Raw genomic sequence first — 19,929 nt, forward strand, 5'->3', positions numbered from 1 at the left:
AGTGGAACACCCATGGGGGCACACATCTCGAAGAACAATTGTTACTGCACAAAGTGAGTAACTTCGCTTTCTTCTTTGAGTGATGTCCCTGTTGGTGCTCCACAGTTGGTGACTGTGTAGAAGTGCCCACTGAGATGGACAATGGGCTGCGATCAATTGCTACAGATTGTGGCGAGAACTGGAAAAGACCTGGCACCCTTGGAACAAAGGAAAGATAAGCGGGGCCCAGATTGTAGGGAGGTTGGGGGGGCTCCTCCAGTGACACAATGGATAAGGTACCTGCCTCCAGAGCCACAGTTCAAGGGCCCAAGCCCCTCCCCAGGAACAGCCACCACCACCAGCCTCCAGAGGGACGGAGCTCATATCCTTGGAACAAAGGAAGGATAAGGGGAGCCCTCTAGAGGAAGGACAGACTGAGTATAACCCAACCATGCACCAATCTGATATAGCACTGAACGATAATTCATCCTCCATTCCAGATGAAGCAGTGATTCCAAATGACCCAACACCCACTGATGATATCAAGCAATTCCAGGACCTATTTAAAAGGGTGGCTTACCAGTAAAGAGGTAGTTTTATCAGAGGTCCAGGAGAAACAACACAAACGCCTAAAGAATCTAGAGCCATCTGCAAAGTCCAAAATCGCACTGCCTCTAGATGAACCAATCCTTAACACAGCTGATGAAGTCTAGCAAATACCTGCAATGGCCCTTCCAACTAATAAAACGGCTGATAGGAAGTATTTCGTGCCATCTGAAGGCATGGTCTTTCTCTACCTGAACCCTCAGCCAAACTGATTAGTGGCTGACACTGCCAATCAAAGGTTCAAGAACTCACAACACAAAATACATGCACAGGACAAGGACCATAAATGCCTGGATGTGTTTGGGAAAAAAGTGTACTCTTCATCAACCCTTCAGTTAAGCTTAGCTAACTATATAGCACTGCTTGCAAATAATGATTTTGACAAGTACACGAAATTAACAAATAACTCATGCACAATCTTGTTAAGGATACCCTCAAGGCAATCATTAAGGAGGGTTACACTATATCCTGTACGGCGCTGCAAATAGCCCTGGACGCTGTCTGCAGCTAGGTCCACCGTGACATCCATGGTGAGGAAACGTTCATCTTGGCTGCAAGCAGCAAGAGTCCCTAAGGATCTCCAGGCCAAAGTAGAGGATTTGCCATTCAACAAAGCAAAATTGTTTGCAGCAGGTACCGATGAAGCATTACATCCCAGCAAAGATTTGCACGCTATCCTTCATGCATTGGGGAGGTATACTCCCCCTTACCAAAGAAAGCGCTACGCACCCTATCAAAGGGGCACAATATTCACTAGACAACACCAATACCGACCCTTTGAGCAAAACCACTTCAGACCTCGAAACCAACAAAAGAGAGTCTCAAACAACCACTCTTCTCAAACCCAGGCCTCGAGGCAGCAAGTTTGAAAATCTGGTTAAGGGGTCTGCCCGACCTCCCCCCAGTTACAGTAACAGGTGAGCACAATATATTTCACCACCGCTTGCGCCCCTTCTACGATCAGTGGGCAGCAATCACTACAGACTGGTGGGTCCTAGAAATCATCAGCCATGGTTATTCTAACCCTTTCACGACTATTCCTCCAACCTCCCCACCCTCTCCTTCCCTCTTTAGGGATCCCTCTCACAAGACTCTGCTCCACCAGGAGGTTTTACACCTTTTTAAAATAGGAGCCATAGAGTGGGACCCTGAAAAATAACAAGGGAGGGGGTTTTATTTGAACTACTTTCTTACTGAAAAGAGAACAGGAGGTTGAAGACCTATCTTGGACCTGCACCAATTAAACAAATATCTTTGCAGGCAATGCTTCAAAATGGTCACGCTTGCCACAATAATTCCAGCACTGGACAGGGGGGACTGGTTCACAGCCCTCGACCTTCAAGATGCATATTTTCACCTCACAATACACCCTGCACACAGGTGCTTCCTACGATTCACAGTAGCCTCAGACCACTTTCAATACAGAGTCCTCCTGTTTGGACTCTCCTCTTAGATGGGGAATGTGATGCATCTGAGTGCATGGAGGGCAGTGATCTTTGTGCAGGTGTAGGTGTTGTAGTGGAAGTGTGTCGTGGTGCCCAGTAATGACAGGGGAACCATTGGCTGCGATGAGTATCATAGTAATGCCAATCAGTGTGCCATGGGGGATGTTGGTAATGCAGCTGGAGCTAGCCCTATTGGTTTTCTGTGCCACAAGCGAATGTTGTGCCATAGGCTGGCAATGTGCTGGGGATCTTGAGTGTGCCTGTGGTGAGCCAGGTACCCTTAATGCCAGTGGTGCCTCTGTCACCACAGGGCCCTTGCTAGGTGCCTTTTTTGTGGTAGCTGATTTTGAGGGCTGTTTCAAGTGCATCTTTGAGCCCGTTATTGAGGAGGCTTGAGACTTTGCTGTGCCTGAAGTGCCTGGCTCATCTCCGTTGCTAATTCTTGAGGGGAGAGAGCTGGCTGGTGAAGATCTAGTTTCTTGATCATGTTCTCTGAGGAGAAGGGCTTGGATGTTTGCCCTGAGAAGAAGTTACGCTCAAGCCCTTATTGCTCCTTTGATAAGGGCTCTATCCATAGACTGCATGCGCACTGTGAGCTCACTTTCTTTGCAAGATCTGGTTGTGAGGCTATGGCAATGGACACATTTCTGAGGTATATGTGTGTCCCCCAACAGATTATACATTCACAGTGGGTATCAGAGGCTGGCATAAATTCTCAGCATTTGCTGCATCTTTTCTTCTTAGGAGAGTCTGGCATGTCTTCCAGAAGCTATTTATAGCTGTACAAGCAGCTGAGACTGCTTGTGGGTCGCTGGTTTCTGTTTCCTTTCTTTTGTTTGCTTGCTGTGGCTTGCTACTGCACGGTGGTAAAAGCTGGTGGCAGTGGCTTATTTGTTTGTTTGTTTTTGTTTTCTGTGTAAAAAGAAGGTAGTCCAGTTTAGTGCCTCAGGACTATCTAAGCTGATAAGATGGGTCTGCTTTGTCCTGCAGAGTATGCTGAGGAGGACAGAACTGAGCTCTGTCTGTCGGCGAAGAAGGAACTGAGGAGAAGCAGGCTGCGCATTCTACTTCAAAGGCAGTAGCGCCGCTCTCTGCTCACACATGCGCAGCCTGCCCGATTACTGCTCTCAAAGTCTCCGATCTGTGGTGCCAGGATGAGCCTGACACAAGTGTGGCGCACCCACGGGAACATCACTTGAACAAGAATATTTTATTATCCCTGGAAATACTTATGCATCTAGTTATTCTGGTTTGTTCTATATTTATTTTTATATCTTTATAAGTAGCATTATACATGATGAATTTTTATAAGATAATGCAGTTTATATGTATTTGTTTTACAGAAACCAAGAACTATTGCTAAGGCCCATTACCAAGTTATCTGACCACTTCTTACTTTTAAATGCAGTTATCCCCTCAACACCCATTATTGCTATGTTATATCTGTGTAGGAGGCATGGCAAAACTAGGTGGGTGACTTGTCCAACATTACAGAGGAAGTTTGATGCACAGCAGGGAATTGGACCCAGATCTGCAATTGCCTGGTTTTAGGTTAGCACTCTAGTCACTGGGCTATCCTTTCTCCTTGAACATCCACTTGTGAAAAAAGCCTTATAATCTTCAGTAATAACAACAGTGATAGGAGGACCTCTTTAGTAATCACCACAAGCTTTCTGTGACTCAAGAATATCATATGTAACAGTTCATTGAAACAGGTGGTAATATCAACTTTTTATTTTTGGTTAAAAAATGTATTGAGTTCAACACACAACTTTAACATCTTACAAAGATAATGAGTGCTCAGTTACATGCTTGAGGGAATGAGTTAGCAAAGAGTACAAAGTGAACAGAATAACTGAGGAATATATCTCACTGCCAGACTTCCAGAGCCACTCTGAAAACTAGTCAATAAACCAACAAACCAGGGCTGGAGTGCTTTACTGTTCAGTTCCATAGAATCAGTAAAATAAAATAAACGCAGACTAAAACAATCTTTTTCAGGCTAATGAATTTTTCTGACATGACAATGCCCCATACTTTGCAATACCAAGTCTCTCTCTCTCAATTGAAAAACCTTTCTCCTTCTGTGAAATGTTTCATGATTTCTACGAACTAGTGACTAGTCAAATTACAGGCTTCAAAATGCTTTTAAAATAATTAATTAGAACTAAAAAAATATCAATAACTTTATTTGTTGTATCCTGTAGGGATGTTAAATTGTATTTAACCAGCTAATTGAGTAGTCAATGGAATTTCCATAGACTACTCGATTAGTCGATAATGGTAGAAACTGTAAAGCGTGGTTAGCTCCTGGCCCAGGAGCTAATCCTGCTGCGGTTCTACCCTTTAAATGTATTAAAAGCCACCAAGCTCTTAATACGTTTAAAAGGAAGAGGTGCAGAGGGTGGACTGAGTATGAGCTCGGAATAAGCTGTCCCAGCTCACACTCGGTCCCAGAAGCTGCGCTTCTGATTTTTAAATGTATTTAGAATCACTAGGCTCATTCCCAGTCCCCGCTATGCCTCTGCCTCCCATGCCCCCCAGACAAGTGACTACTCGATAAGCATAGGTTTATCAGATAGGCAACTAGTCACTTACATCTCTTGTGTTCTGGTAATTCACAAACTGCCACAAACTACAAAAAAACAAAAAAGAAACAAACAAACAAAAAACCCTGGTACATAAACACACAAACGAGTGTGAAACATGGAGTATTGGTTTTGTCCACTTTCTTACATTTCTAAAAGCCAGATTTCAAAAAGTATTACAAAATAGTTTTCAGCTGCCAAATAGTTAATCTAGCCTATTTACAAGGTTAAAAAACCCAACTACAACCATCAAATATTTTAATAGTGGCAAAGCCATTTACAGCAGATCCATAATTCCACCACATTGGAGGAAATTGGAAAATAGAAGTTTTTACCATCCCACCAAGATCTCTTTTTTCAGGAAGCATTTGTGAAAAGAATGTTTTTCTGCAGAACTAAGGAACACCCATGGGATTTTAAAATGTCATTAAATACTGAATTCTTGGGATACAGATTTAGGAATGAGTTCCAGCTGAAATTTTGTATGAAATTTGTCCCCCACCCAATCAAGTATTATTAGACAAGGGCAAAAATCTTATCTGGACATGACAAAAGTGTGCAGATGATATCTGGGATTTTGCATTTTAAAAGAAAACTACTGTGCATGTCTTATAGACAGTTTGGTTAAAATAGAATCCACATTTTGTAGTATGATTAGAATTACATAAGCAGAATAAATTAACTCATCACTTGCCTGTCACTCTTTTTCTAGAATCAAATTTTCCTGGAATGCCATTTGTACTTTTAAATGCTTTGTTTATTAATACTTGCCATAAAAGAGCAATGTCTGCTATTTCTGAAACAAAGTTTAATCAAGAGAGAAAAAATATTATAATTTTTGCGCTAGTACAGCTACAGTGAAGCTTGAGAAAGGTTTCACTATGAAGTCTTCATTATCTCTCAGACTGTATGTGCCTTGTATTTAACATGTCAATTTATTATTTCTATCAACCACAGTATTTCAATTATTTGGGAAACTTTCTTAAAACGTAATAACACCAATATATCCGTACAGCCATAAACTTTGTTACAAAAGCTGTGCTCCTAGCACTGACTTTTCATTAAAAAAGAAAAATTGGCACTGGAGTATTCTAGAAAGCTTGTGAAGAATTACATCGAACTTGTAAACTGAAGTCTAATTTTAGATTTGTATCCCTTTATATAGACAAGTACAATGTTTTAAAAGCCTGATACACTTTATATCTTAATAATATTGCTAATGCTTTATTTTCCATTATAGTAATCTCTTAAGATACGTCTACACTGCACTGCTATTTTGGGATACCAGAGTATCCTGAAAAAGCTATCCTATGTCTTCACAGAAAGCCTGTTAGTTTGTGCTCGCTATTCTGACATCCCTGTAAACCTCATTCTACGAGGAATAAGAGAGATTTCGGAATAGTGCTTTATTTTGAAATTTGGAGCAGTATAGACAGCGCCAAATGATGAAATAAGCTATTTTGAAATAGCATCGAAATAAGATACGCAATTTGCATCGCTCAAGTTGCGTATCTTATTTCAAGTTACAGTGCTGTGTAGATGCACCCTTAGATACGTGAAAAACAATGCATTTACCAAAGTTGTCCCTCACATTGTTTCTTCTAACACAAGACTTGAAATGGCCTTTTTTGTTTCATTAGTCTGTGCAACAAATTCTTTATTTTAATACAAAGCTGACGTCAATAATTCATATTTCAGCTCTTTTCTCAATACTTTGAACTGTTTTTTGTGATCCAACTACAACTGTAAGGATGGAGTAGACAACTAATTCAAAGATGCCTATCTTTGAATAATGAGGTACAAGTAGTATTACTCCATTGACACGAGAAGCTGTCACAGAAGAATACTATCATTTTTAAGATAGAAAATGCTATTGGTAACTTATATTCATGTGTCTTAAGGGGTATGTCTACACTACCCCGCTAGTTCGAACTAGCGGGGTAATGTAGGCATACCGCACTTGCAAATGAAGCCCAGGATTTGAATTTCCCGGGCTTCATTTGCATAAGCGGGGCGCCGCCATTTTTAAAACCCCGCTGGTTCGAACCCCGTGCAGCGCGGCTACACGGGGCACGAACTAGGTAGCTCGAACTAGGCTTCCTAGTTCGAACTACCGTTACTCCTCATTCCACGAGGAGTAATGGTAGTTCGAACTAGGAAGCCTAGTTTGAGCTACCTAGTTCGTGCCCCGTGTAGCCGCGCTGCACGGGGTTCGAACCAGCGGGGTTTTAAAAATGGCGGCGCCCCGCTTATGCAAATGAAGCCCGGGAAATTCAAATCCCGGGCTTCATTTGCAAGTGCGGTATGCCTACATTACCCTCCTAGTTCGAACTAGGAGGGTAGTGTAGACATACCCAAGAGGATTTATAGGAAACAATACCAGCCCTAGACAATGCATGATCTTAAGCTGCAACAAGCACATCCCACAGCTAATCACATTTGTTAAGGCAAACTGAGACATCCAAGATCAGGAGAAATCCTAAGGCAGCAATTGGTATTGAAAACTGTGCTGAACCTCTGCAGCTGCAATGGGGTTCAGTACCAGCGCAACAAATTGCTTGCATGTTGTTCATTTAGTTTATTGTTTCTATACGAATACACCTTGCACAGCACACAATCAATTGCAAAGGAAGAAATAACTAAATTGTGTTAGTACAATCTGTTATGAGCCATTCATCTGACAAGTTCTTGAAGATTGCATAAAAACAGTCAGCATTAAATTCTTTCCTTTCTTCCTCAAGCTGATGTGTGTTTCACACTACTGAGAGTTGCATAAAGCAACCAACCAAGGTCTGCATCCTTCTACAACTATACCTATAAGCACCATTAGTGAACACTACTGTCAGCACTCCAAAATAAAGAAAAATGAGAAAAAGTTAGGGAAAACAACAACAAAAAAGGGAATAAGCAGCAAAATAGGAGCCAAACATGAGAGAGAGCATACTTATGTCTCTACCTTTATGGTAAGAAAGGAAATGCTGCACTGCCTAGGAAATGATCGGCACCTCATCATTTCACAGTCCAGGAGTAGCACACAGAAAAGTCAGTTGTGTTACTTGCCTCTGCACAAAATTCTCTCTCCTCACCCAAGAGCTTTCTAGGAGGCTAAAGTTGAGGGCTCCCACCATACTTATTGTAGGCATAACACTCAATTCTCCAAAAAGATGTGAAAATGGTACCATGAATGCAGTTTAGACACACACATACAGATTACTGAAATAATTCACTTTTTAAAGATCCAGCAAGCATAGCATTGGCTTGGAAATGGAACTGTAACCCAGACTGTACTTATTCTACCATTGCATCCTTTTTGGTACGCTTACCTCACATTTAAAAACACATTTATGTCACTCAGTCTGCTACAAGCACAAGACCCAGGAACAGGTTATAAGTGCAAGAGCTTAACTGATCCCATTCTCAAGTAGATCTCTTGAACGACGTGGGCTGGTTAGTTCTAGCTGGGCCCTAGTCTTTAGCTAACAGATTGAAAATAAGATGTTTTGTTTCCTCACTTACGCTAGGAAAACCCGCAGCAAACTATATTAGGGACTCTGATTGAGCATGTGTTTTATAGGCCAGCAGCTGCACAAGGCACTTTGCACAGACACTAGCTTAACAGCTTACTATAAGGTGACACACTGAAATTGCAAGACAGCAAATTTAAAACTGAGATTAGAAACTGCTTTTTGTATTATGCAATGAATAACAAACCCATGGCACTCCTTGCTGTAAGATAAAAATGAACTCATAATTAGGTATTTAGATAGATGAGACTATCCACAATTACGTTAGATAGGATAAAAGTGTTTTAAAAAAGATCTAAGTCTCCATGTTGTCAGGTACAAGTCAAGATCTACTAGCAGTTGAAATTTGCTTCTGTGGGCAGGTTACAATGTTTTTGGCCATTATATAGGTTTTTTCACTCTAACGGTACAGGACTTGTTTCTGGTCATTGATAGAAATGTAATATAGGACAAAAATGGTCCATAGCTCTACTGTAGTAATTCCTGCTGTTTTGTCATTCCTTGTGTAATGAAGATGTCATTTGGTGATTGAATTGGCAGGAAAAGTCCTCCATCCTAAGTGTTAATGTCACAGTTTAGGGCTGGTCTTTACACAGTCAGCAATACAATGTTCCTTACCTTGAAAATGGGTTCTGATTCATGGTGGATATAAACGCTACAGCAGAGCTATCAAGAGTCTGTGGTACATCACTAATTTTAGTGATAGACTGTAATTTTTACAGTAATAAAAAAGCTGTAACACTAATATATAACACTGTGTATGCATGAATATAAAAATAAACCACACCATCAATATGTAACTTTAATAATCCACTCTGAAAATAGTCTTCTTCTCAACAGTCTTCTGCACTGAGGAGCTGGTTCTCATTCTCATATCCATCAGGCAAGTACGTTTTCCTTAGCTGGTCTGATTTTGGAATGGAACTACCATTCTTCACATGGCGAGATAGGAAAGCCCGCACTGATGGATGGTCAGCTTTCTCAAGTGGGATGTTAGCTTCCAGACACATCTTTACAAAGTCCTGAATGACACTGATTTTCTCTGTCTGAGAAGCACTGTTGCACTGAAGAGAAGCAGTCAGAGTCCTCTGCTTTTTTCTGACGCTCTGCTCTTCAAACTCTGCCTTCCGCTTAGTATGAGTTTTAGACTTGAGATGGTCATTGATTGCAGACTTGCGAACGTGATTCAGGACGACATTGCAGGAAGTACAGAATAATTTTCCTTCATCTTCATACAGTTCACTCCCAAACTCCGTTACACGATCCCGAGGGGTCACATACAAAGCCGTCTTAGAACGATTACGAGAAGGAGTAGCTTTCACTCCAAATCGCTCCATTGTTGTTTTCACTAAGCTTATTAAAAACAAAACAAAACAAGAGAAACATATAAGTCAACTTTTCTAGGCCCCACATTTAAGCATCTAAATGTATTTTCCTCACTCTGGAAATAACTATGTGCAAAACATTGTACATGTTAGCTATGACTGTCAGGTAGACAATGAAAGAAAAGTGTACTCAAGAAACTACATATAAAACCTCTGAGCTAATTTAAAAACCCCATGCAAATGCTGACATCCCGCAAGTTTTAGTTACAACTCAGATTTGTTTAATAAGCACCTTAATAGCCTGTGGGAGATACAAAGCCCTACAGCTATCTATTTTAAAATGTATTTACACCAACTGGCTGTCATGGCATTTATCTTGAACCACAGACAAATTGCCATGAGCGGAGGCAAAATTACATAAAGAAAAAGACACGTAGCCTTATGTAATGGTGATTCCTGCTGAGGCAGACATTTCTCACGCCCTAGCCCTGCATAGGGCCCCACGGAAGGCAACAGCCAACGTGCCTCCATCTGACTGCAAAAGTGGAGCCTAGGTGTCTGAAGTGACAGCTGAAGGCTGATGTCTCTCTGGAGATGAACGCACAGACACGTGTTACCTCCCGCCGCTCAGCCGGCAGGGGCCCTGCCCAAGGAGTTGTGCGCGCTGCTACAAAAGCGGGGTGCAGCAGCTGTCAGCGGGGGGCTGGGGCGTGAGCCCGAAGCAGGGTCTGGAGAGAGCTGGGAGGTGGGGGCCGGGCACGGGTCTCGCTGACACCCCCCCCCCCACACACACACCCACGCCCGCGCCCCCCTGGTTACACACACAACGACCCCCCCCCCCACCCCAGCCCCGCTGGGCCCGATGTTCCCCCCCCCCCCCGGCCAGCCCCGCCCCTTCTCCCACCCCCCGGCACCGTTACACGCCCCAGCCGCGGGTCCCCTACAAAGCGGCCCGGCTGGGAGCGCAGCTCTCCCTTCCCCCCCCCGCTCCCTCTCACCAGCGCAGGCTCCGCTCTCCGCCCCCTGTCGAGCGGGCGCGGCACAGCCGCCAGCTAGATCGATCTACCGCCCAACCGGTCGCGGCAGGCGGGACTTAGCAACCTAGCAACGTTTGCTCCAATCAGTGAGCTGGTCACATTCAGAAACATGCGAAGGACTGGTCGCCTTGCTCGACAGTATAAAGATGGGCACAGCTTCCCTCCACTGGCAAATTTGGGGGCGGGGAAAATGTGCCTGATTGAGAGCTCTTTTCGCCAATCTAGATACGGGGGAGGGAGGCGCTCATTGGGATGGACGGATACCGGACCCAATCACCACTTGGCAATAAGTTTACTGCGCTTGATTGACTTCAATTCGCATCAATCACAAGGCTGAACCGAAGTAAGGAAGGTAGCTTTCATCCAATCAAGTACAGGCGAACGAAGACGGGGCAAAAGGAGGAGTTAAGGGTGAGAGGTCGTTGGCTGCTCTTCCTCTGCCCCGCCCGTTAGCAAATGATTGGCACGTTCAGTAGCCCGTGAGATCGCGGGCGGTGGGCGGTGCCGGATGTGAGCTAGGTGGCGAGGAGGCGGGCCATCCGGTGTTTCGGGGCGGGGGAGGGGGCTCGGTACGCGCAGGGCGGCTGGAGCAGCATGGCGGAAGACGAGAGTGATCAAGAGTCGGAGCGGCTCGGGGAGGAGCTAGAGGCCATCGCGGGGCCGCGCCTCCCCGCCGGGGTCTCTCCCGCGCTCAGCAGCCAGTATTACTGCCGCCGCTTCTGCCAGGTGAGCCCCGCCCCCGGGCCGCTCCTCTCGCCCCCCCCCCTCCCCCGCCCAGGCCGCTGCGACCCCCCCCCCCCGCGCGGAGTGGGGGTGGAAGCGGGTTTCCTGGGGCCGGCTCGATTCGCTTCCTCCCGCAGGCCCGACAAGGGGGCGGGGGCCCGTCCTCAGAGCGGGCCGCGCGGGTTCGCCCTCCCATCCCCCGTTCGGGATCGGCCCCTCCCCGGCAGCGGCCCCTCTCCCCGCTCTGTGCGCGGCCTCCTCCCGCGGCTGCCGCCGGTGCGGGCGGGGCCGGAGGGGGGCGCTGAGCGCTGGAGGGTTGGGTGGGGTGAGGGCTCGGGTGTGTCTGCGTTGGGGGACCGGATGCCGGGGAGGGGGGTGACGTGGGGAGAAAACGGGGTCTCCACAAACAGCCCTGGTTGGGGTGCGCACCCCCTCGCCCGCGAAGTGGCAGCACGTGCTGGGTTGTTTTCTTCTGCGTTGGGAGGGGGGGGGGGGTGCCAAATGGGTTGTGTGGCATTTGCGTGACTGGGGGCAGTGGAGTAGGTTTCTGAGACGGCCTGTCAATAGGAAATACGAGGGTAAATGCAACATTTCTCCCAGTGTATCTCTTCTTAACGCTTTTCCTAATGTTTGGGTTGCTTCTGACATTGATCTCCAAGTAGGTTCCCTACGAATTAACTGGAAAACTGCAGATTGTTTTTCCTGTGTGCTTTAATTGGACACTAGTTGGTACCTATTGAGGAAGAATTGTCCTATTTAAGTGACACTTCAATATCTATTATCTGGCCTAAAACCTTTTTGGAAACTGATTCACTTCTAAACTTATGACATAGATCTGTGGAGATTTGGAGGGAGGGTTGTGGTTTACCAAATTTTCAATATTCTCTCAGCTGTTGAATGCCAGATACTTTGTTTCAGTAATTGGCTTTCCTGTTGCTGTATTGAATGGGACACCAAATTGACATTGTCTTGTGATTTAAAGTGTAAGTTCTTTGGTTCAGGGATTGCCCAATTTTTCAGTGTTTGAATGGAACCAAGCACCTCTGGAGACCATAACTTGAGTCCTGTGTGCTATGGCAGTAAAATAAAAATAACAAATGAGTTGAAAATAGTTTGGTCGTGGTTTTACAGCCATATATCTGTTCAAACATTTGTGTAAACATGAACTGCCAATACGCAGCCTCCAAAGTACAAACAGAAAGATCTGTCAGGTATTTAGTAATAATAATTTAACGGTTGCTTGCAACAATAGTAGTAAATATTCAGACACAAGTTGTGATTTAAATTGGTGGGTTAATTTTGACAGGGCATGGTATACTTCATAATCAAGTATAGAAGTTTAGTTTTTAATCTTTCCTGTTAAACTTGTTTTATAATGCACCTTTTATGTCAGGAAAAGGTGCTGGTGTGGTGATATTGATATATATGCTAATCTCTCAATCCACCCATTTATGGTGATGAATTAATAGGCAACTTGAGAGGCTAAGACCAGAGAGGGAACTTGGATACAAAGATGTATAATCAATTTTATTACCAACATAGTGTTTAAACCACCAGACCATTGGGTTTTGCTGCAGTTATGTTGACTAAAGTTTTTCCAAAACTTTTCTAGACCTTTACTTTTCTATGTCCAATTAAAGCATACAGGAAAAACTACCTGCAGTTTTCCAGTTAGGTGAGTGCTAATTTGAAAATGGAAAGGATTCAGTTTTTTTTCCTTCAGTCACTATGCAAGTTTTCATTAATAATTCAGTGCAGAATATCTGTCTGAAGTGAGGTTTGCTGTGGTGCAGGTATCCCTAGACTATGTCTACATTGGCATGATTTTGCGCAAATACTCGTTTAACACAAGAGTTTTTGCGTTTGAGTATTTGCGCAAGAGAATGTCTACACTTGCATGTGCTTTTGCACAAAAGATGTGCTTTTGCGCAAGAGCATCCATGCCAGTGCAGACGCTCTCTTGCGTAAGAAAGCTCCAATGGCCATTTTAGCCATCTGGCTTTCTTGTGCAGGAAATTCATGTTGCCTGTCTACACTGGCCTCTTGCGCAAGAAAAGTTGTGCAAGAGGGCTTATTCTGAGCGGGAGCATCATAGTTCTTGCGCAAGAAGCCCTGATTTCATACATTAGAACGTCAGTGTTCTTGCACAAGCACTCCCCGCCAGTGTAGAGAGGCAGCAAGTTTTTGCGCAAAAGCATACGCTTTTGCACAAAATCATGCCAATGTGTAGACAGCGCCAGTGTATGCAAGTGCTCAACCTCTGTCTATATGCAGCATTACTACTTACCAATAAATAATGAGAACACTGGGGTGTACTGTTGTCCTGTTAATACTTTTCTAGATTCCAATGAGGAACATTGTTTCTCAATTTGTTGTCTCCTTTAAATCTCACTAAAACATTGTCTTGTTAATATTACTTTGGTATTACTTTCCTTATTTAGATATTTGCTTCCTTTTCTAAACTGTTTTCTCTTCACTTAACTCAGAACCCATCACAACACTGTAGGCTTCTAATCAGAGTCTTCTGCTGATTAAGTTTGAACAAGAGACGGGAGGTTTCGCAACACCCTGCCCTCCTTTTTGTACCAAAAAAAGTTGTACTTCTCCTTTTGAAAGTTTTTAGTAATGTGGAATTTAATTAACATCAGTGTTTCTGTACTTCAGTCAAAGAGAAGAAGCAGGTGTGTGGGTAACTGCTAGAAAAGATGTGATAAGGTTGAACTGCTAAAGGAAGCTATTTGTTTCTTTCCAAATTATCAAGTAACTATTTCAATAATTAGGTTAAAAGTTAGTATGAATGGTGGTACGAGTAAGCATCAGCAGATAACATTCTTGGTACAGATACAATGCTTCTATGCAACCTGAGGAATATATATGCAACTGATTTTTATGGTAGAGGTATATTATAAAGAAGTACCATGTATTCAGACAGGTGCATTACTCTGAAGGTGCATTACTCTGAAGTCTGCTTTATTGTATTGGAATTTCAATATAAAATGGTGCCTGAAGAGGCAGTTATGACAAGATATCCGTGTGTTATGTATCAAATAGTGCTTCTCTTGATATGAGTGCCTTCATTTTAATAGGATAAAAACAGATTAGTGTGTCTGTGTAGCTCGATTCTCTAAAATGACATAATTGGTTTTAATATTTGTTCATGATGTCATAAATGTGCATCAGCACAACAGCATTCAGTGAATTGCAGCTGGGATCTTATTGGTAACCTTCGCCTTACTCATAAAATATCTCTGCCCTTATATGGAATAGAGGGGGAATGTTGGGCAAAGAATATCAGTGCAGCTTGGGAGGGTTGGGACAATGGGAGGATGAGGTAGACAGTGACAGTTTATACTGTCCCCTTCTCTGAAAATTTTTTTGCCAAAGGAGTTGGTGGCTGTTTCTGGCACTTGTGCCAAAGTTTGTAGTTTGATGCTTAATATCTCACATGTGGGTCATGATTCTTTGAGGGGCTCCACAGGGTTCAAAGGATCTGTGCAGGTGGAGAGGACTGCACACCATGAGACTTTATTTTTATAAAAGAAACCAACATTTGCTGCTGAAAGAGTAAATGGGCTTCCATTGAATAGATATTTAAAAAAGACCACGGAAACTTATTTCATTCTGATGTACTTTTTACAGCCGGGGGTGGGGGGAAGGTGGTGGTGGTGGTGGTGTATTACTTAAACCTACAAACAATTATTAAAAGCTTTTGAAAAAAATAAGTTAAATGTGAAGTAAATGAGCCATATTTCAGTAGCACTCAGCCATCCAGATTATGTATTAATAGGCAATTGCTGACTGTCTTGGGTGGCTGAAGGTATTCAGTCTTCTGCCTCTCAGTGCTCCCAAGACAGCCTATTAGGCAGCCTGCACTAGTACCCTATTATGCCATACTCTGGTGTATCTTACTGTAATATTCACCCATATCAATTAAATTGGTATAAAATACAGCTCTCTCTATGTTGGTACGTGTCTCTACTTATATTCCAAATTGTTAGAAAACAAGGGAATATACAACTAACACTTTAAGCTTTGTAGAATATATTTAGAATATAATGTAAGACAAACACATCTATAAGAACATAAGACAGTTAATTGAGTGGTCCTAAATGAACAGTGAAATTATGGCAATTAATTACTTGTAAAGGGTTGCCTCTAGACAGCTATCCTGTACAAAGAAAGTATGATGTACTGACTTCAAGAAAAGCCACTTATAAATTTCTTACTGTATAAAAGTAAAGGTTTTTCATTCAAAACTTTTGCATATCAGAACAGGCTGCAAATGACCATCTCTGAAATAGGCATGGAGTTGAGGTTACAGCCTTCTACCAGAGTAACACAGATGTTGAACCAACTCAACTCTGGGAGCGCTCAGCTATAGGTACTTGATAGAACCCAAGAAAACAACCCTCAAGAGTCTGAAAGCCCAAATAAATCAGTCTTACTCTGTCTAAAAGTTTTACTACACAAAGAAAGCTTGTAAGATTTTCTGTCTTCATCAATGAAAGAGATGCACAGCGTGGCTCCCCCTCCCCCAGTAACAGTTATTTCCACTGGGTTTGATAATAAACTAAAAGTAAGATTTAAGTGATTGAAAGTGATGAGATGGATCAAATTAACTAAGCAAAAAATAATACATACCAGCAACTTCTATCTTGTTATATGCAAAGTTTTACCCTAACAATTGTTCTAATCATGTCGTACAAAAACTAGGGCAGCCTCCTAGCTTGGGCCCAGGCCTTCCCCCTATTCAGTCGTAGATATTTCTAGCAGGAATCTTGTTTGGTGAGGGACTATTGGTGTCTGGCAACTCCCTGTTGTTTGGTTTCCCCCTTTCTATCTGTTGTGCCCAAGTCAAGAATTTTTTGTGTTCATTCAAACTCGTCTCACTTTAAATGAAAAAGTACAAGAATGGGTTCTAGCATCCGGTGCTGGCAGGGCTAACCACAATCTGGTCTTACAGGAAAAACAAACCATCCACAGTTTATTTTGACCACCAGGCCATTAAGTTCATAAGTACCACTAATGGATCTCACTATAAATTCTAAATTAATAAGCAGGTTTACACTTCGTATTTCTAATGTCACATACAAAGATGATAGAAGCGCACAAATAAGATACTACTCATCAGAGGTATATTTAAAAAGTCATACAGGTTATTTTGCCTACAGCATCTTTGAGTTATTCATATTCATAAGCCAGTTTTCATGAAATGTGGGGGGATATGACTGTCGTCTTGATATATTATACATGGCACATCAATAGCACCTTTTTAACTGATTGTGGAAGAGCTTTTTAAAATACTAGTAATAGTGTATACAGAATTTGAAGTCATTAACGGATGGTTTGTTGTCGAGTACTTCTGTTTCAGTGACAGCAGTCATTTGCAGGTTATTACCTCTGGGTGCAAGGCAGTAAATGGTGGCCCCCAACAAATGATAAACTAAAGCAAAAGGTTAAAGCAACTCTCTAGAGGGTTACAAGAGTCTTTATGGATGTTATCCTGTCCAAAAAAAAGAGTACTTCCAATGTTTGCTGCTTTGAAAACACACCTTAATGATGAACTATGGATGCAAATAAAAATGGAAATACCTTGACAGCTTACTGCATGTATGGTTAAAAAAATACCATGACATGTATTATCAGCTCAGTGCGTAAGCCCGTGGGAGTGAATAGTAACATTTTGATTTTACTCAATGTTGCTGTGACAATTTTTTTTTCAGGTCACTTAATGTGCATACATGTGAGAGAGATACTTTCTGTCTTAAGAGATACTTGTGGAAAGCTCATCTATTATTTAATGACTTAGTTAAGGGAGCTCTGTAGATCAGTTTACAGCATATGCATTAACTTACATTTAAGTTCACCATAACTAGTACTTGGTGTTTGGGTTTATATAGTTGTCTATATAGTTGTGTAAAGATACTACATTTTATTTTAAGTCTCGCTCAAAACTTATTCAGATATTTACTAGATGAAGCTAGGATAGGGCTCCCCCCATGGGGCTCTCTAGATCAGTGTTTCTCAATCTTTTTTTATAAAGTACCCCTTTAAAAAATTATAAGTATCCTCAGTACCTACAGTTTTCAGACCCACAATTTTTGTCTACCGTTGCAACACATTTGTTTAAACAACTTAATCATAGCTGGGCAGGCGATTAAATTTTTGGATGTAGAAAGTACAAAAATAATAAAACGCTGTAAAACTTAAAACAAAAATTCAGTTTCTCCAAATTTAATTTGCATTGACATATCCCCCAGACTTCTCTTGAGTACCCCACTGGTTCAGAAACACTGCTCCAGATACTGTGGGACCTGCTCTTGCCCGGACGGAACTCCACAGCCAGAGCTCCGCAGCCACCTGGTTCTGCGACTGGGGCCGGAGCTGCATGGCTGGATCTCTGGGGACAGAGATCCCTGGCAGCTGCTGGGGCCAGAACTTCCTCCTGTGCTTCCCTTCCCCCTTTTCCCTCCACTGGGTTGCCAGTGCCCCCTAACATGCTCCTGTCCTACCGCCAGACTTCCTTTTTCCTGCACTCTGTGATCCAGGAATACTTGTGGTCTGTGACAGACTACGGATGTTGCCAGACCAGGGTGTCTCGATTAAGGGCAGTACAACCTTTATTTTTTTTTCAAAGTTGTTCATAAGTGTTTAACCTCTGAATTATGACTGATCATGCAAACTCTATTCAAGTTCTTATAGCCATTCAGGTTAATGTGATTTTCTTGTTCTGTAGGGCCTGGTTTTCAGACTTTCATATGTAGATGTCCCATAGAAGCCAATTTTGTGAATTTTGGAAGTATTATTGAATTCTATTTTTGAATGGATCTGATACATTTGTACTAAATCTTGTTACGCAAATAAGCTTCTGTGTAATGCCTCAGATTATTGGAAACCAATTGAATTAAAATTCATCTAAACTATCACTGTAATTCACATACTAACTGCATTTTTCTTAGGTTGGTCAGTAAAAAGGAATGAAGTTCATTCCACTTACAATAAATGTTCTTTTTTTTAGTGCTGCCTGTGTCAAACATTTCCGGGAAATGTTTAAGATTCTCAAGGGATTTTTTTTTGTTTTAAATTTTACAAATTCTTGCTTCTACACTTAGATTTGTCACTTTGTTTTAAAATGCTCATTACAAATTCTTTTTCATATGACCACTTCATGAAACAATGACAGTTTGGGTGTACATTAGCAGCCCTGTTTTACAAATGGAAAAAAAAAATCATTCAGTGACATGCTGAGGGTGCTCAGTGTAGTAGAACTCTGGTCTCCTTGCTCAGATACATACATACCTTGTGCAAATCACTGTTATTATGAAAAATAAAATCACTATGAACTACATTTGTGCACAGTTGTTTGGCTGGCTCTTTTGTTGGGATTTTAGCTGGAAAGCTGGCCTAACTGTAGTTACTGCTGATTCCTAAACATGTTTTTATGCTGGAAAGGTTTAATACAGTATGTGAGAGCATAATCCCTTAATTCTTCCTATTCATATTCCAAGTTATTCACTTGTTTCACTTGTTCCTACTTACGCTTCCCCAAATTCAATCCTCCCATCCTTGTTCACATTCTGTACTGTTCATATCCACTTTTTTCCTTGTTTATAAATTTCCCTTTCAGTTGTTCTCTCTATCCTATTACTCTCTCTCATTGCAGTCCCTCCATACCCTCTACTTCATTTTTCCTGTAAGCCTAGAGCTTTGTGCAGACTTAAATGTGGATCCGCATCCAGAATACTAGAAATAACGTGCATCCGATTCACAATCTGCTCCCCCCTTATGTGTATTCACATCTGCACCTTAGCAGCAGGAAGTAGTCTCAGTGCCTTGTATGGCTGTTATAGGAGTGCTCTGCCCCGCCCCCAGGTGCTCCTACTGGGAAGTGAGATCGAGGAGCAAGGTCAGAAAATGTGTGTTTGTCCTCTCCACCCCACCAGGTGCTTATCAGGGGACGGAGTCGGAGTGGTGCAGAACTAACTGTAGGCCAAATCTGGACTGCCAGATGCTTCTCAGGTGACCACATGGGCGGAGGCCAAACTTTGACTGGAAGTGTGTCTGCTGCTGGCTGACTGTCTCCTCCCCAGCAGGGGGCCAGTGATTGGGCTAGACTGTGAAGCGTGGTGTGTCCCCAGGCATCTTCTTGTGCAGCCTCAACCCCACTGGCAGCAGCACAGTTGTGGAGGAAGAGGGTAAGCTGGAAAGAATGCAGGAGGGTGTCTGCGCATGCACGCACGCACGCAGCCTTATCTGTCTGTACTACACATGTTCCCTCCAGCCAGGGAGGCCATGTGCTCACCGTAATTCAACCTCTTGTCTGCTTTCCTTGGAGGCAGCAAGGTCAGCTGGGCAATTGAACTGTGCCTTGTGGGCCCTGGGTTGTACTGGGCAACTTTATATCCCTCACTTTGGCCTTATGCTCCCTGCTCCTGAGAGATCCCCAGAACCTCCCCCCCATGTGCTAGTTTTGCGGTCCCCATTACTAATCATAAGCCCCTACTTCGGAGAGGTCCCTGGAATCCCCCACCCTGGCCTTGTGTCCTCCCCACTCTCCATCTTTCAGGCCCAGTTCTCAGAACCCGCTTCAGTCCCTCCCTCTTGCCCCAACTGGTTTCTTACCTTTCCACTCGACCTCCAGTCACCTATTTTAGCCACATCCCAGCTTCCCCCACATCCCCGAGGGCTGGTATCTGGAATCT

General features: G+C 43.0%; 2 protein-coding genes and 1 long non-coding RNA gene across 8 annotated transcripts in view; 2 read left to right on the forward strand and 1 right to left on the reverse strand.

Moving 5' to 3' along the window:
• The window catches only part of LOC142819906 (uncharacterized), a 92,812-nt gene extending 86,207 nt beyond the window's left edge, over positions 1-6,605 (forward strand). Inside the window, exon 3 of the long non-coding RNA XR_012897589.1 lies at positions 3,021-6,605. This is a non-coding gene — a long non-coding RNA (uncharacterized LOC142819906). The remainder of the gene's footprint in view (positions 1-3,020) is intronic.
• A 298-nt stretch (positions 6,606-6,903) lies between these two features.
• CGGBP1 (CGG triplet repeat binding protein 1) lies at positions 6,904-10,660 on the reverse strand. Of its 5 annotated transcripts, none has more exons than XM_075908717.1 (2): positions 10,466-10,660; positions 6,904-9,490 (listed from the first exon to the last, which is right to left on the reverse strand). In XM_075908717.1, the coding sequence occupies exon 2, from the start codon at positions 9,477-9,479 to the stop codon at positions 8,976-8,978; it is 504 nt and encodes a 167-aa protein (XP_075764832.1). In that variant the 5' UTR covers positions 9,480-9,490; positions 10,466-10,660; the 3' UTR covers positions 6,904-8,975. The 5 variants fall into 5 exon arrangements, with proteins under 5 accessions (XP_075764832.1, XP_075764821.1, XP_075764852.1 ...); XM_075908706.1 differs by having other exon boundaries at positions 6,904-9,495; positions 10,466-10,659; XM_075908737.1 differs by lacking the exon at positions 10,466-10,660 and adding an exon at positions 10,072-10,238 and having other exon boundaries at positions 6,904-9,495.
• A 380-nt stretch (positions 10,661-11,040) lies between these two features.
• The window catches only part of ZNF654 (zinc finger protein 654), a 61,432-nt gene continuing 52,543 nt past the window's right edge, over positions 11,041-19,929 (forward strand). Inside the window, exon 1 of one of the 2 annotated variants that reach the window (XM_075908696.1) lies at positions 11,041-11,230. In XM_075908696.1, the coding sequence (XP_075764811.1) occupies positions 11,099-11,230 (132 nt within the window). In that variant the 5' untranslated portion in view covers positions 11,041-11,098. The remainder of the gene's footprint in view (positions 11,231-19,929) is intronic. The other variant, XM_075908689.1, reaches the window with a different exon arrangement.

Source organism: Pelodiscus sinensis, chromosome 1 (genome assembly GCF_049634645.1).
Source record: "Pelodiscus sinensis isolate JC-2024 chromosome 1, ASM4963464v1, whole genome shotgun sequence".
NCBI lineage: Eukaryota > Metazoa > Chordata > Testudines > Trionychidae > Pelodiscus > Pelodiscus sinensis.